General features: G+C 40.4%; 1 protein-coding gene across 4 annotated transcripts in view; it reads right to left on the reverse strand.

Annotated features, from left to right (window-relative positions):
* Nucleotides 1-853: 853 nt before the first annotated feature.
* The window catches only part of LATS1 (large tumor suppressor kinase 1), a 67812-nt gene continuing 52288 nt past the window's right edge, over nucleotides 854-16377 (reverse strand). Inside the window, exons 7-8 of one of the 4 annotated variants that reach the window (XM_063725053.1) lie at nucleotides 7671-7794; nucleotides 6709-6724 (exon numbers count right to left, since the gene is read on the reverse strand). In XM_063725053.1, coding sequence (XP_063581123.1) covers nucleotides 7696-7794 — 99 coding nt within the window. In that variant the 3' untranslated portion in view covers nucleotides 6709-6724; nucleotides 7671-7695. Of the gene's footprint in view, nucleotides 2083-2629; nucleotides 6725-7670; nucleotides 7795-12919; nucleotides 14486-16377 lie in introns of those variants that run through there. The other 3 variants (XM_063725052.1, XM_009242355.4, XM_054558295.2) reach the window with 3 other exon arrangements.

Genomic DNA, 16377 nt, shown 5'->3' on the forward strand with positions numbered 1-16377 from the left:
TGCTAATTTTTGTATTTTTAATAGAGACGGGGTTTCACTATGTTGGCCAGCCTGATCTCAAACTCCTGACCTCAAGTGATCTGCCTACCTCAGCCTCCCAAAGTGTTGGGATTACAGGCGTGAGCCACCATGCCCAGCCTTCCCTACATATTTGATTCATGATTCAGCCAAAGATTTGGGCCTTTCTCAGGCAAGATGTCATAAAAACAGAATACTCATTTAGTGCCCTTCCTCTCTTCCAAGGATCAGCTCCATTCCAGAATTTGCCTGGTTTTGTTCCATTCCAATATCTTTAGGTAGTTGGGTATTTTCCCCCAGACTTTATAGTTGTTAGCTGTCATACAGTAAATCCATTAGGATCTGATTGGTTGTATTAGAAGCAGAATCTGGAATTATCTTTTAAGGTCATTTTGGTGACAGGTTGGATAATAAACTTGAGGTAACAGAATAAAGTAAGACTCGTGTTAGAGAATTATTACATTAATTCAGGCTGATGAGGACCTTAACCAAATTAGTTAACAACGAGAATAAAGATGATGAATTAGAGAAAAACCTAAGAGGTAAAATAACTGAATTTTATGGTTGAGTCCATAGGAGATGGCCAAAGTACAAAATGACTTTAAATTGTCCTGCAAATCAGATTATACACTAATACAAATTATATGCTGTATTACTTAAGGTACAGGCTCAGAAGCAGTAACAAATGGATATTATATATATAGATATAATTTGATTTTTCTCCCCTCTCTCTTACATCCTGCAGTCAGTCCAGACTAGAAAGATGACCCTGCTTCACACAATCTCTCAGGTAACCAGATTGTATTCATTTGGTTGATTCACCATCACTAGAGTGTTTTTCCTTTTTTTTTTTTTTTTTTGAGATGGAGTCTTGCTTTGTTGCCCAGGCTGGAGTGCAGTGGCGTGATCTAGGCTCATTGCAACCTCCGCCTCCTGGGTTCAAGCGATTCTCCTGCCTCAGCCTCCAGAGTAGCTGGGACTACAGGAGTGCGCCACTATGCCCAGTTAATTTTTGTATTTTTAGTAGAGACTGGTTTCACCATGTTGGTTGGCCAGGATGGTCTCGATCTCTTGACCTCGTGATCCGCCCGCCTCGGCCTCCCAAAGTGCTGGGATTACAGGCGTGAGCCACTGCACCCAGCCACTAGAGTGTTTTTCTAATTTTCATGGTCAATATAAAGTCACCACTATGTACGTGTTCCATCCTGTGGGAAGAGGTAAAGAGCAAGTGGTGGGTAAGCAATGTCAACTTTAATTATATGTATAATTTGCACATACCACGTCTGCTCATGTCCCAATGGCCAAAACCTAGTCATGTGCCCAAAACTAATTACAAGGGAATAGGAGAAACATGGACTCTACTGGGGTAGTCAAAACTTAGAAAGGGATATTGGCTCTATTAGTAAAAGGAAAAATGGGAGAGTGGATACTGGGGAGCAAGAGTGGCCTCTGTCATTTGTCAACCCCTCTGTGAACTAGGTATTCACGAGAATCTTTTTTTTCTCCTCCAGAACAAATTTAACCCTTCCCCAAGGGAAACAACCCGAAGTTCCATTCATAGCCTAAATCCAGCAAAATGTTTGGAATCTCTGGGTAGCTGTTACTGAAAGAAAGGAGGAAAAACTGGACAATAACTGTCTGTTTGGCAACCTCCCTCTACTCTTCACATACACAAGCAGATGTGCACGCGTGTGTGTGTGTGTAGCAAAGTACAGTCACAATTTTAAGTACACCAAATGTGGGCCCACAATGTAGTACAATAAATCATAGGAATAATGCAATTTGTGTCAGCTGTACAATAGCCTTATGTAGAACAAATACAAACTTACAAGGGAGTGCAAACAAGAGGATAAAAGAAGATCTAATGATGGTAATGCTTGAAAAGAAGATGAAAAACAGTACTTGTTTATCCAAATAAAGTTGATATAAGATATAATATCAACATATATATTTTGACACAGTGGTTCAGGTCTGTAATCCCAATACTTTGGGAGGCAGAGGCGGGAGGATCGCTTGCATCCAGGAGTTTGAGATCAGACTGGGCAACTTAGCAAGACGCCATCTCTACAAACATAAAAATAAAAAATTAGCTGTGTGTGGTGGCACACTCCTGTAGTCCTAGCTACTTGGGAGACAAAGGCAGGAGGACAGCTTGAGCCCAGAGTTCAAGGTTAAAGTGAGCTTTGATCGTGCCACTGCACTCCAGCCTGGGTGACAAAGCAAGACCATCTCTAAGAAATAAAACAAACAAAAAGGATTATAAAGGAAAACAGATTAACCAACAATTTTACATTTAAAAAATTATATACCATAATCAAATGGTACTAAATGTAGAATTTAATCATTAAATTCTAAACCTGTAATCTAATGGAAGCCTTTAACAGGAAATATTGTACTTATATTGGACAAAATGAAAACATTTAATTGAAAACATTGGACATTTACATGATACTCAGTTTGCCTTAACCTAAGTACTATCATTAGTTATTTTAATTCCAAAGCATCAAAATTTTAATCATAACTTTCTCAGAGAATAAAAAGATTTACATAAATTTTTGAATTAGAAAACAACATAGTTAAGCAGTGTAAAAATTAGCTTTCCACACATAACTGAAAGATTTGAATTTTTTTTTATTATCCCAGCAAACATTACACTAGAGAAAATGATTGGGAAAATACAAATAAGTTCATTAAAAACACAGGCTGATTATTCATATCTATTACATTCAGAATGATGCGAAACAATTAGTTATATTGCAAAGCTGTAATTCCTTTTCTAACAAAGCATGATTTTATAAAACTTTAATGTTGCCACTGATTCAATTTTAATACAAAATACTTATATACACAATACAATATAAAAGTAAACTGTGTAGTGCCTTCCACAAAGGGATATATTAAGGCGCTTTACAAATATACCAATATTTTGACCCAAATTACTTTTTGCTTTAGATTAAAATGAACAGGCTAAATGTTCCACTTTAAATACCAAAGGGATGTTTATTAAAATTTTTTTTATCTAAAATACCTTGGGTAACAGCAGCAGCAATGTCTAAAAATCCTCCCACTGTATTCTCTAATTCCTAACACATTAAGTCAGAATAAAACAATTCCACTCACAGTTTTGCACTTTGCAACAGCAGAAGGTAATAACTTTTTTAAAAAGTCAATCTCAAAGTGACTTTTTAGTCATACATTCTATAGTTTCTATTACAAATAAGAAGGTAGAAAAGATACAGCAGTAGGGCCTGCCTTATGATGTCACTGGACAATACATAACAGTATCTACAATTACATAATTATAGAACACATTTTATAAATACTATTGATATGCATAAAAAGGGTAAGTATAATAAAGACAGCAAGTTTTTAATAAGAAAATTACTTTAAAAGAAAACATACAGAACCAATGTTTTCACTCCATTTCAATGGAAAGCATCTATATTTTTAACATTGTTTTTCTCATCTTTTTGGTCAGGAAGCACCAGATTCTATACTGGAAGAAGTAGATGTAGTTTTGGAATAAGATAGCTGATAAGTATATCCAAACTGTTAAAATTGCTGATACCAAAGGCATATATACTGCTTCAGATAAATGCAAAAAGCTTATAGTATCAGAGAAAATTTTAAAAGAATACATATTTGCGCCAGGCATGGTGGGTCACGTCTGTAATCCCAGCACTTTGGGAGGCTGAGGTGGGCATATAACTGGAGCCCAGGAATTCCACACCAACCTGGGCAACATGGCGAAACCCCATCTCTACTAAAGATACAAAAATTAGCTGGGCTTGGTGGCGGATGCCCAGCTACTTGGGAGGTTGAGGCGGGAAGACTGGCATGAGCCCCCAAGGTTGAGGATGCAGTCAGCTGTGAAGCGCCACTGCCCTCCAGCCTGGGTGACAGAGTGAGACCCTGTCTCAAAACAAAAAACAAAAAAAGAATACAAAATTTGTAGTGTCTGTTACATTTCAGCAATAGGGGGAATACGATTTTGTGGGAAGGGAAGGGGGAGGAGACAGCACCTTAGTTTTCCTACAACATAAATGTAACAAAGTTATTTTCTACTGTATTGCACCTTAGTCCAAAAGTAAAACAACTAAATGAAAATTTAAATAAATCACACTGAAAAAGCCCAAAGAGTAAGAGGAATACCTTATAAATGTGAGTACCCACCTAAAAATTCTTGAACTACTATGTTTTGCATAGGATTTTATGGGACTAACCAAATGTTCCATGAAGCATGAGGTGAAGACTGCCATTTCATGATAGTACATTGTTTTACAATTCTGATTAGAAATCCTTCAGAAATATTTCTGTATCAAGCTTGTAATGAGCCCAACATTTCAGTCCCCTCCAAATGATATATTTAAAACAACTTAATGTACCAGCAAGAGAGGCATTCATAAGGTCACCTTATATCACATGCTACAGACCTTTTCCATCACAAACTATCAGCTTATATAAGATGCGCTGAGTAGTGATTGGTAAGTTAAAAACAAAGTTCTTAGTTTAATGTATCAATTTTCTCATGGGACAGATGTCCATAACCTAGAGCCTGTGATAGGTTTCAATATGTCCAAAATCCCTTGAAACTGCATCCAACATTGTATGTGTATGTGTTGATTTTTTTTTGTTTTTTTTTTCTGGGAAGAGTCCACAGCTTCCTTCAGATTCTCAAAAGAACCACTAACCCCAAAAGACCCACGATAACACAGTAGTAGGTTTTCAGGCTGAGCTCTGAAAGGACCACCTGTAGAAAGGTGGGAAGTGTGGGCTAATAAGTGTTCTTTGCCCTGACTCTCCAATTCAACTGCAACAGCTCTGCCTTTAATTTTGCTACATACACGGTTTCAATTAGCTTTTATGCGAAGAAAGCTAAAAGTATGAAAATCTTTAAAATTATGCCTCCAATCTACAAATAGTAACTTTTAAAAAAACAATCCCTTATCAGTGGAGCTTAAGAAAAGGGAATAAAATACAATACAAATTTTACTATGGTCAAAACAGAGCCTTTTTCCCCTTCCTAAAAGATAAGCTACATGTATTTTGGTATGAAACCTTAATCTTCCTTAGAACCTAAGCATTATACATAATAGGCATGTTGAACACATTATTTAACCTTAAATAAATTAGGAGGACTTGAATTTTCTACTAAGACCACTCTGTAAACTTTCCTAATTATTAATGGCCATCTTAAGAGTTAATTTTTTCACCAATTAATCTGCCTTTAGGTAAAATATTGCCAGATAGCCAGATTTTCCTTTGCCAATAACAATCTGTATATGCAGCACTGTTCTGAAAGAGGAAACAGGTAACATTGATGATATAATCAAAATAGTTACTATACAGGAAAAGTATATGAAAATTAAAATAATTCTCTGCTTAGGATGGTGAGAAATATTTTACTTTTAGTATTGAAAATTTTGATTTATGGCAGCTTTGTTCCCTTTTAAAATTGGAAGCAGCATCAAAAATACCAATATGGAAAAAAAGCTAGTAGTGCTTTGGCTTCTTTTAAAGCCAGTAATTCTTGAGAAATAAATGCAAGAAGATTAAATAGATTAAATATTCCACGGGGTGGGGTGGGGGGAAGATAAATGCATTATTTTTCCTTCTGACAAAACATATTAATATTTTTTCAACCCTGTATTCCTTAGTTTCAGGATGTGAATTATACAGATTATCATTAGCCTAGGAACACTCACCAACACGATGGCTTAATTTCTCTAGCTTATTTTGTACCAAAAACAAGGTTATGAGGGGAAAAAAGAGCTCTGTAAATACGGGGTATGTTTCATATTTGGTTAAAGCAAGATAAAACTAAAACTGTCTTTCAAAAAAATTTCAAAAACTTTTGTCTTTTAAAATTATTTAGCATATATACAAATAGATACCAGGTTTCTCCTTTTAAACAAAGCACTACTTATTTTAAGTACTTTAAGTACCAAGAACTGACTATAATATTCAGTTCATAATTTACTTTCCTTATAACAATTTTTTTCTAAATACTGATTTAAATGGCTGGAATAAATTAACATTTTAAAAGGATTTCCCATAATTTAGGAAAATAAAATATTGTACACAGAGCACACATATATAGCTCTGTCATATTTGCATAATTTTACTCTCAGAACCTCAAAACACCTCGCATTTCAGGCCCTTTTGCAAATCCTCATTACATTTATTTACTAGTGTGTTAAACATATACTAGATCGCGATTTTTAATCTCTGAGCCTGTGTTTTGATCATCTTCATCCGACTGCTGCTCTGAGCCTTGTGAATTAATGTATTCATATTCAATAGGCTTCGGATAATTATATGGGTAGCCATTGTCATCAAAAAACCTTCGGAAGGTAAATTCATAGAATGCATGTTCAGGATGCTTTCCATTTTTATACCATCCATTGAGAGTGTCATTTACATTTTCTTCCTCGTTATCATCACTCCATAACTTATCAGGATCAACAGGATCAAAATTTGATGTATCTGTTGGGTGTGTGATTTTAGGAATGTATGAAGCAGATTGCTGTCTCAGGTCACTGGAGAAATCAATTGTTTTAAAAAATGGATGAGCTTTTATTTCATCAGCACCATTCTTGCCTAAGCGATCTTCGGGTCCTCGGCAAAGTTTAATAATAAGATCAGAAGCTTCAGGACTGAGTTTAGCTTGTGGTGGAATGTGAAGAGATGTTTGCCAGTTGATAACCTTTAAAGATTTTTTAAAATTAGGGGGAAGAGATAAATTAGAAAAATAAAGATTTCCTTCAAGTTTTATACCAAAAGTCTCACTGGGCTATTTTTGTATTTTAAATAAATTACATGATATTTTGCTGGAAAATAATTTTTTCTCCTATCCCATCCTCTCCAGGCAACTTCTACGCACATTATAAGACTCATTGTCAGTTTTAATCTCCCCTAGTAAACCTTTTTGCCTATGGTAGAAGTGACTACTTCTACTCTGCCTCCCCTGTACCATATATTTATTTCTATCATATTTCTAATACCTTGTGGTACCTATTTATGTTTATGTCCTACTGAAATGTATCCATTAAGGCTAGGGATTATGTTTTAGTGGTCTTTGTATCTCCTAGTGCTCAGTAAATTGCCTGGCACATACTTAATACATGTTTGATAAAACTTTTTCTGGTGCCAAGTGTGGTGGCTTTTGCCTGTAATCCCAGTACCCTGGGAGACGGAGGTGGGAGGACTGCTTGAAGCCGGGAAGGTTCAAGACAAACCTGGGCAACAAAGCGAGACCCCATCTCCACAAAAAAACTGTAAAAATTAGCCAGGTATGGTGGCATGCACCTGTAGTCCTAGCTACTCAGGAGGTTGAAGCAGAAGGATTCCTGGAGCCCAGGAGTTTGAGGCTGCAGTGAGCCATGACTGCACCACTGCACTCCAGCCTGTGTGACAGAGCGAGACACTGTCTCCTAAAAAAAAAAAAAAAAAAACCTCTAGTTATGAATAAAATGAAATGAGGAAGAAAGGAATGCCAAGTGAAGCCAGACTACCTAAGACTACCTAGTCTCTCCTGCTGAACTCTTGGAGGCAGGGGAATTGGTATACAACTCCAAGTACGATATTAAATGGATTTGGGGCAAACTCTGTTAAGTGGTAGAATGCATTGTCATTTAACCAAGTTTAGATACCTTCAACTTGGGCAGGCACTGTGGCTCACACCTGTAATCCTAGCACTTTGGGAGGCCGAGGTAGGTGAATTGCTTGAGCCCAGAAGTTCAAGACCAGCCTGGGCAACATGGTGAAACCCCATATCTACAAAAAATACAAAAGTTAGCCAGGTTGGTAGTGGACACCTGTGGTCCCAGCTACTTGAGACGCTGAGGTGGGAGGATGACCTGAGCCCAGGGAGGTCGAGGCTGCAGTGAGCCATGATTGTGCCACTGCACTCCAGCCTGGGCGACAGAGCAAGACCGTCTCAAAAGAGGAAAAAAAAATCTTCAACTTGTCGCATGGTAGGCAGTCAATAAATATTTGTTAAAAAGCTGAATGAATGAACAGTATAATCTTCCTTATTCGTAGAGGAGCTAGTCAGCTACTATAGAGGGAAGAAAAATATACTCCCTCTTCTATTATTTGTTCCTTTTAAAGTCTTATCCCAGATTAGAAAATGGAGAGGCTTCAACTAATAATAGAATATTTTAAAAACCCTTTTTGGAAAAAAAAATGATACAGTTAATAATAGTTATTTATGCTTCCAGTTCCATCACTTATTTCAAACAGGAGAAATAAAAAAATATATAATGAGATGAACAATTTTTTTTTTTGAAACCCAGTCTCGCTCTGTCGCCCAGGATGGAGTGCAGTGGCGTGACCTCAGCTCACTGCAAACTCTGCCTCCTGGTTTCAAGTGATTCTCCTGCCTCAGCCTCCTGAGTAGCTGGGATTACAGGTGCCCGCCACCTCGCATAGCTAATTTTTTTGTATTTTTAGTAGAGACGGGGTTTCACCATGTTGGCCTGGCTGGTTTCAAACTCCTGACCTCAAGTGATCTGTCCACCTTGGCCTCCCAAAGTGCTAGAATTACAGGCGTGAGTCACTGTGCCTGGCCAAGTTTAATATTTTTTATTTTAAGGTATATTTAGGATTTTTTAGTTTAAGGCAAAAAAAAAAAAAAAAAAGACTAAGCACAGCAAAAGATTCAGATAATTCAAAGATGGATGAATAAAATTATATAAACTGAAGCACAGAGAGAAAACATGTAGAATAAAAGAAAGAATAAAGCATAAGAGAAATGGAGGACAGTATCAAAGGAATAGCACATGCATAATCATTAGAGTCTCAAAAGGTGAGAAGGAAGCAAAATAAATCTTTGAAGGGATAATGACAGAGAATTTCCCCAAATCGATGAATGTCATTAATGTACATTTCAAGAAACTGAGTGAATCTCAACCAAGAAAAATACAAAGAAAACTACACATAGGCACACCATGGTCAAACTGAAGAAAACCAAAGTTAAAGAGAAAAAAACCCTAAAAGCAACCAGAGAGGTCCCAGTTTTGAGGAAGATGTACTACATATACTCTCCCATCTCCCTCCCACGGAAGGCAGCTATAAAACCTGGTCAGGATGCATGAAGCAGCTACTTCAAGATCCTGAAAAGTAAATAATAACAGTTTTGAGGAAGATGTACTACATATACTCTCCCATCTCCCTCCCACGGAAGGCAGCTATAAAACCTGGTCAGGATGCATGAAGCAGCTACTTCAAGATCCTGAAAAGTAAATAATAACAGTTTTGAGGAAGATGTACTACATATACTCTCCCATCTCCCTCCCACGGAAGGCAGCTATAAAACCTGGTCAGGATGCATGAAGCAGCTACTTCAAGATCCTGAAAAGTAAATAATAACAGGTAGATTAGGGGAGAAGATGTAAATTTGAAGTACCATTAAACCTGGTGACCATTTAAAAAAAACTTATTTTGTAAGAGACAGGATTCTCACTGTGTTGTCCATGCTGGTCTTGAACTCCTAGCCTCAAGCAATCCTCCCACCTCAGCCTCCTGAGTAACTGGGACTACAGGCCTCTGCCAGCACACCCAGCTCCATTTTTTTTGTCTCTAGTTGTCTGCAGGCTGGACTCAAGGTAGCCCAAAACTTGGAAGGAGCTGAGCACAGACAGAGAGCTCTAGGAGAAGTCCCTCTAGTTCAGGCTCAGGATGTAGAAAAGGAGTTTCCTGGTAGCAACGGAGGTGGCAATAAGAGCCAGTATGCACCTAAAACTGACAGGCAAACCTTCCTCTCCAATTGTAAATAAAATAACAAAGCACGGGGCTGGGCACGGTGGCTCATGCCTGTAATCCCAGCACTTTGGGAGGCCGAGGCGGGTGGATCACTTTGAGGTCAGGAGTTCGAGACCAGCTTGGCCAAAATGGTGAAGCCCCATCTCTATTAAAATACAAAAATTAGTGGGATGTGGTGGTGCATACCTGTAATCCTAGCTACTCCAGGAGGCTGAGGCAGGAGAATCACTTGAACCCAGGCGACAGAGGTTGCAGTGAGCCAAGATTGTGCCACTGCACTCCAGCCTGGGTGACAGAGTGAGACTCCATCTCATAAATATATAAATTAATAAAGCATGGGGTCCCAAGAAGATGGGTTGAATCTCTGTTGCTCGTTTTCTCTCTGTGTCCTTTTGCCACCTTGTCCTGGATTCAGATGTAGTTATGAGATATTGGCAGAGTTGGATAAGTAAAGTCTCACTTTCTGGTCAGAGAACTAAATAGGGAACCCCAGGGAACAGGACAGTACTGGGGACATCACAGAGAGGGAGGAGATTGGGCAAGTGACCCCATTAAGTTGCTTATGAACTGCTGGGCTCCCCCTCCAAACTGTATCTATGTGGATCTAATCCTAAGGAGCATACCAAAGACTTTGAGAACTGAACTAAGGAAAAGACCACAGCCTACAAAGAGATCTGCCTAGAAAGGAAAAGGCTTTGAAACTGACATTGAAATAAAAAAACCCTGGTTGGAACTTGTGGCCTGAACCCAACCGGGTTTAATGCTTGCCAAAACAAGGTCAAAATTCTCCATAAGATCCAGAATCTCGGCTGGGCGCGGTGGCTCACACCTGTAATCCCAGCACTTTGGGAAGCCAAGGTAGGCAGATCACCTGAGGTCAGGAGTTCGAGACCAGCCTGGTCAACATAATGAAACCCCGTCTCTACTAAAAATACAAAAATTAGCCGGGCATGGTAGCACACGCCTGTAGTCCTAGCTACCTGGGAGTCTGAGGCAGGACAGTCGCTTGAACCTGGGTGGTGTAGTGAGCCGAGATCGCACCACTGCACTCACTCCAGCCTGGGTGACAGAGAGACTCCGTCTCCAAAAAAAAAAAAAAAAAAAAAAAATCCAGAGTCTCATAATGTATTATTCAAAATGTCCAGGATACAATCCAAAATAACTTAGTATACAAAAAACAAACAAACAACAACAAAAAAACAAAAACGGAAAATTTCGACATAGAAAAAGTCAGTATTGATATGACATAGATGCTAGAATTTTCTGACAAAAACTTGAAAGTAGCCATTATAGGCTGGGTGCGGTGGCTCACGCCTGTAATCCCAGCACTTTGGGAGGCTGAGGCGGGCAGATCACAAGGTAAGGAGTTCGAGACCAGCCTGGCCAATGTGGTGAAACCCCGTCTCTACTAAAAACACAAAAAAATTACCCAGGCGTGGTGGCGGGCACCTGTAGTCCCAGCTACTCGGGAGGCTGAGGCGGGTCAATCGCTTGAACCCAGGAGGCAGTGGCGGAGGCTGCAGTGTGCCAAGATAGCGCCAATGCACCCCAGCCTGGGCAACGGGGCAAGACTCCGTCTCAAAAAAAAAAAAAAAAAAAGTAGCCATTATAAAAATGCTCCAGGCTGGGCATGGTGGCTCAGGCCTGTAATCCCAGCACTTTGGGAGGCCGAGGTGGGCAGATCACGAGGTCAGAAGATCGAGACCATCCTGGCTAACACGGTGAAACTCTACCTCTACTAAAAATACAAAGAATTAGCCAGGCGTGGTGGTGGGCACCTGTAGTTCCAGCTACTCAGGAGGCTGAGGCAGGAGAATGGTGTAAACCCAGGAGGCGGAGCTTGCAGCTAGCAGAGATTGCGCCACTGCACTCCAGCCTGGGCAACAGAGTGAGACTCCGTCTCAAAAAAAAAAATGCTCCAAATAAGGATGAACACTCATGAAATGAAAGATAGGTCGCAGCAAAGAAATTGAAGATATAAAGTATCAAAAAGAAATTTTATAATGGAAAAATAACCAAAATAAAAAACTCAATGGATAGTCTCAATAGCAGAGTGAAGATGTCAGAGAAAAAAAATCAGTGAACTTGAAGATAGGTTGATACTGGCCCTGCACGGTGGTGTCGCTTCTGTAATCCCAGCACTTTGGGAGGCCGAGGCAGGTGGATTACTTGAGGCCAGAAGCTGGAGACCAGCCTGGCTGACATGGTGAGAACCCTGTCTTACTAAAATACAGAAAATTAGCTGGGTGTGGTGGTGTGCCTATAGTCCCAGTGACTCAGGAGGCTGAGGTGGAAGGATCGCTTGAACCAGGAGCTTGAGCTGGAGGTTGCAGTGAGCTGAAATCATGCCTCTGCACTCCTCGGCAACAAAACAAGACTGTGTCTCAAAAAAAAAAAAAAAAAAAAGGAGGTGGATACTATTTATGCAATTCAATCAACTGCTCATTCTGAACAGCAGAAAAAACAAAAACTTAAAATATAAGTAGAACTTCAGGAATCTGTGGGACCACACCAGAAGGCCTAACATTCCTGTGATTAACATCACAAAAGAAAATGTGTGGTACAGATAAATATTTGAAGACATGATGGCTGAACACACCCCAAATTTGATCAAAGACATAAACCTACAGATTTAAGATGCCTGGTGAATACCAAACAGAATAAAACCTGAGAAATCCATGCCTAGACATATCATAATTACAATACAGAAAAAAAATTATTGAAAGCAGCTAGAGAAACATAATGCATTATTTGAGATATCTGAATAATTGCAGATGTCTCATCAAATTATGAACGACAGGAGGAAGTAGACATTTTGAAGTGCTGTAAGAACTAAAACCCAGAATTTTGTATCAAGTGATAATACATATATTTTTTGAGATGCAGTCTCGGTCTGTCGCCCCAGCTGGAGTGCAGTGGTGTCATCTTGTCTCCCTGCAACCTCCGCCTCCTGGGTTCAAGCAATTCTCCTGCCTCAGCTTCCCAAGTAGCTGGGATTACAGGTGCACGCCACCAGCCCAGCTAATTTTTGTATTTTAGTAGAGACGGGGTTTCAACATGTTGGCCAGGCTGGTCTCAAACTCCTGACCTCAGGTGATCCACCCACCTCGGCCTCCCAAAGTGCTGGGATTACAGGCATAAGCCACACTGCACCCGGCCTCAAGTGATAATATTCTAAGGAAGGCAAAATAAAGACATTCTCATATGAAGAGAAATTAAGAGACTCTGTTGTCAACACACTTGCTCTAAAGTATCTGCTTTAGGAAGTTGTTCAGATGGAAGAGACATGATATAGAAGGAATCTTGAAACACCAGGAAAGCATGAAGAGCAAGGAAAACGCTAAATATCCAGGTAAACATAAATGACTATTCTTCTCATCTTGATTTTTTTTTTAAGAGACAGGGTCTCATTCTGTTGCTCAGGCTACAGCATAGTGGTATGATTATAGCTCACTGCAGCCTCAAACTCCCGGGCTCAAGTGATCCTCCTATGTCTGGAGTAGCTGGGACCACAGGCATGTGCTACCATCCACCATGCCCAGCTATTTTTTTTTGGTAGAGACACTGTCTATGATTTGTTACTCACGCTGGTCTTGAACTCCTGACTTTAAGCAATCCTCTTGCGTCAGCCTCCCAAAGTGCTGGGATTGCAGGCATGAGCCACTGCATTCAGCCTCTCACCTTGAGTTCTTTAAAAGAACTTGATGGTTGAAAGCAAAATTGTTACATTGTTGGATGAGGTAGGTTTTGAGACAGGGTCACATTTGGTTGCCCAGGCTGGTGTGCAGTGGTACACTCTTAGCTCTTACTGCAGCCTTGACCTCCTGGACTTAAGGGATCCTCCCGGACTTAAGGGATCCTCCCACTTACTGGTGCCCCCGCCCCAAGTAGCTGGGACTGTAGGCATGTACTACCACGCACCAGCATGCTAGGCTAATTAAAAAAAATTTTTTGTAGAGACAGGGTCTTACTATGTTGCCCAGGCTGATCTCAAACTCCTGGGTTCCAGTGTTCTTCCTGCTCCTGCTGCGGCCTTCCAAAGCGCTGGGATTACAGGTGTGAGTCACCACACCTGGCTGGATGAGGATTTATTGATTGATTGATTGAGATGGAGTCTCTCTGTTGCCCAGGCTGGAGTGCAGTGGCGCCATCTCGGCTCACTTCAAGCTCCGCCTCCCGGGTTCACGCCATTCTCCTGCCTCAGCCTCCTGAGTAGCTGGGACTACAGGCACCCACCACCACACCCAGCTAATTTTTTGTACTTTTAGTAGAGACGGGGTTTCACCGTGTTAGCCAGGATGGTCTCGATCTCCTGACCTCATGATCTACCTGCCTCGGCCTCCCAAAGTGCTGGGATTACAGGCGTGAGCCACCGTGCCTGGCTGGATGAGGTTTTAAGCGTATGTAGATGTAATGTATAAAATAACTACAAGCCAGGTGCAGGCTCATGCTTGCAATCCCAACATTTTTGGAGGCCGACGTGGGAGGATTGCTTCAGCCCAGAAGTTCAAGACCAGCCTGGGCAACATAGTGACTAGTCTTGATTACAAAATAATAATAAAATTAGCCAAGCGTGGTGGCATGTGCCTGTAATCCAGGCTACTTGGGAGGATGACACGGGAGAATCTTGAACCCGGGAGGCAGAGGTTGCAGTGAGCTGAGATCACGACCCTGCACTCCAGTGTGGGCGGCAGAACAAGACCTTGTCAAAAAAAAAAAAAAAAAGAAAAGAAAAAAGAAGAAAAATCAAATAACTACAACATAAATAGTAGAGAATAAAGGGACCTATATGGCAGTATGGTTCTACAATGAACTTGATGTGGTAAAGTATAAATTCTAGGTAGATAGTGAAAACTTAGGCTGGGTGTGATGGCTCATGCCTGTAATCCCAACACTTTGGGAGGCCGAGGCAGGTGGATCACTTGAGGTCAGGAGTTCGAGACCAGCCTGGCCAATATAGTGAAACCCTGTCTCTACTAAAAATACAAAAATTAGCCAGGTGTCAGGGAGGGCACCTGTAATCCCAGCTACTCAGGAGGCTGAGGCAGGAGAATCGCTTGAACCTGGGAGGTGGAGGTTGCAGTGAGATGAGGTTGCACCACTACACTCCAGCCTGGGCAATAGGGTGAAACTTCATCTCAAAAAAAAAAAAAAGAAAACTTAATATATATTTTGTAGTCACTAGAGCAACCACAAACAAAACTATACAAAGAGATAACAGTAAAAACCACAGTAGAAGGAAACATCACAGAAAATAGCAGAGTAGGAAGCATCAGAGGTCTACCCTTCCCTAAAAACAATAATTAAACTGGAAAAAGACTATCAGGATAAACTATTTTGGAACTTTGAAACCTGATCAGATACTTACAGCAGCCAGGAGAGTGCTTCATGAAGGGAGAGGCTGCTAAAATTTGGTTCAGACAGCAGCATGTGTGAACCCACTACATCTACCATTCCTCAGTCCTGCAGCAGTCATGAAAACCACAGCTTGCCTTCCTGGAGCAGCTCGTTAGTGCCAAGGTGGGCAGTAAGAACATTGCCCTCCAAAAATTTGAGGTTGTCCATCTTGGTTGGTGTTAGTGATTCCCTGAGGGACCAGCACAGATGCCTGCCTTTCTTTGACCTGCTCTGGCAGATTTAAAGAGACAGAGATTCATTTCTTTTTTTGACCCAGACATTTAAAGAAACATGTCAGGTCACTGGCTTGGGTTATTTGTTTCCTTACTGTTGAGTTTTGAGGGTTCTTTATATATGATAGATTAAAAAAACCTTTCTTAGCTATGTGATTTGTAAATATTTTCTCCCAGCCTGTAGCTTGTCTTTTCTCTTGACTGTTATCTGTGGTAGAGGGAAAGTTCTTAGTTTTGATGAATTTTTTCTTCTATGGGTCATGATTCTGGGGTCATTTCTAGGAACTCTTTACCTAACTCCAGCCCACAAAGATTTTCTCCTATGTTTTCTTCTAAAAGTACTATAGTTTTAAGCTTTATCTATATACATGTGACTCAATTTGAGTTAATCTTTGTAAAGGAGTGAGGTCACTTGAGGTTCAGTGTTTTGTTTTTGTTTTTTTTTGAGACAGAGTCTCTCTCTGTCATCCCAGACTGGAGTGCAGTGGCATGATCTTGGCTCATTGCAAGCTCTGCCTCCTGGGTTCAAGAGATTCTCCTGCCTCAGGCTCCCGAGTAGCTGGGATTACAGGCATGCACCACCACACTTGGCTAATTTTTGTAGTTTTAGCAGAGATGGGGTTTCGCCATGTTGACTAGGCTGGTCTCAAACCCCTAACCTCAGGTGATCCACCTGCCTCGGCCTCCCAAAGTGCTAGGATTACAGGTGGGAGCCACCGCACCTGGCCTGATGTTCAGTTTTTTTGTATACGGCTGGCCAGTTTTTTCAATACCATTTGTTGGAAAACTATCGTTTTTCCATTTGCACCTTTGTTAAAGATCAAATGGCCATAGTGATGTGGTCTTATATCTGCATTCTATATTCTGTTCCATTGATCTAAGTGTGTATCTTTTTGCCACTATCTTACTGTCTACATTATTGAAGCTTCACAGTACATTTTAAAATCAGGTAGTTGAACCCTCC

This window comes from Pongo abelii, chromosome 5 (genome assembly GCF_028885655.2).
Source record: "Pongo abelii isolate AG06213 chromosome 5, NHGRI_mPonAbe1-v2.0_pri, whole genome shotgun sequence".
Taxonomy (NCBI): Eukaryota; Metazoa; Chordata; class Mammalia; order Primates; family Hominidae; genus Pongo; species Pongo abelii.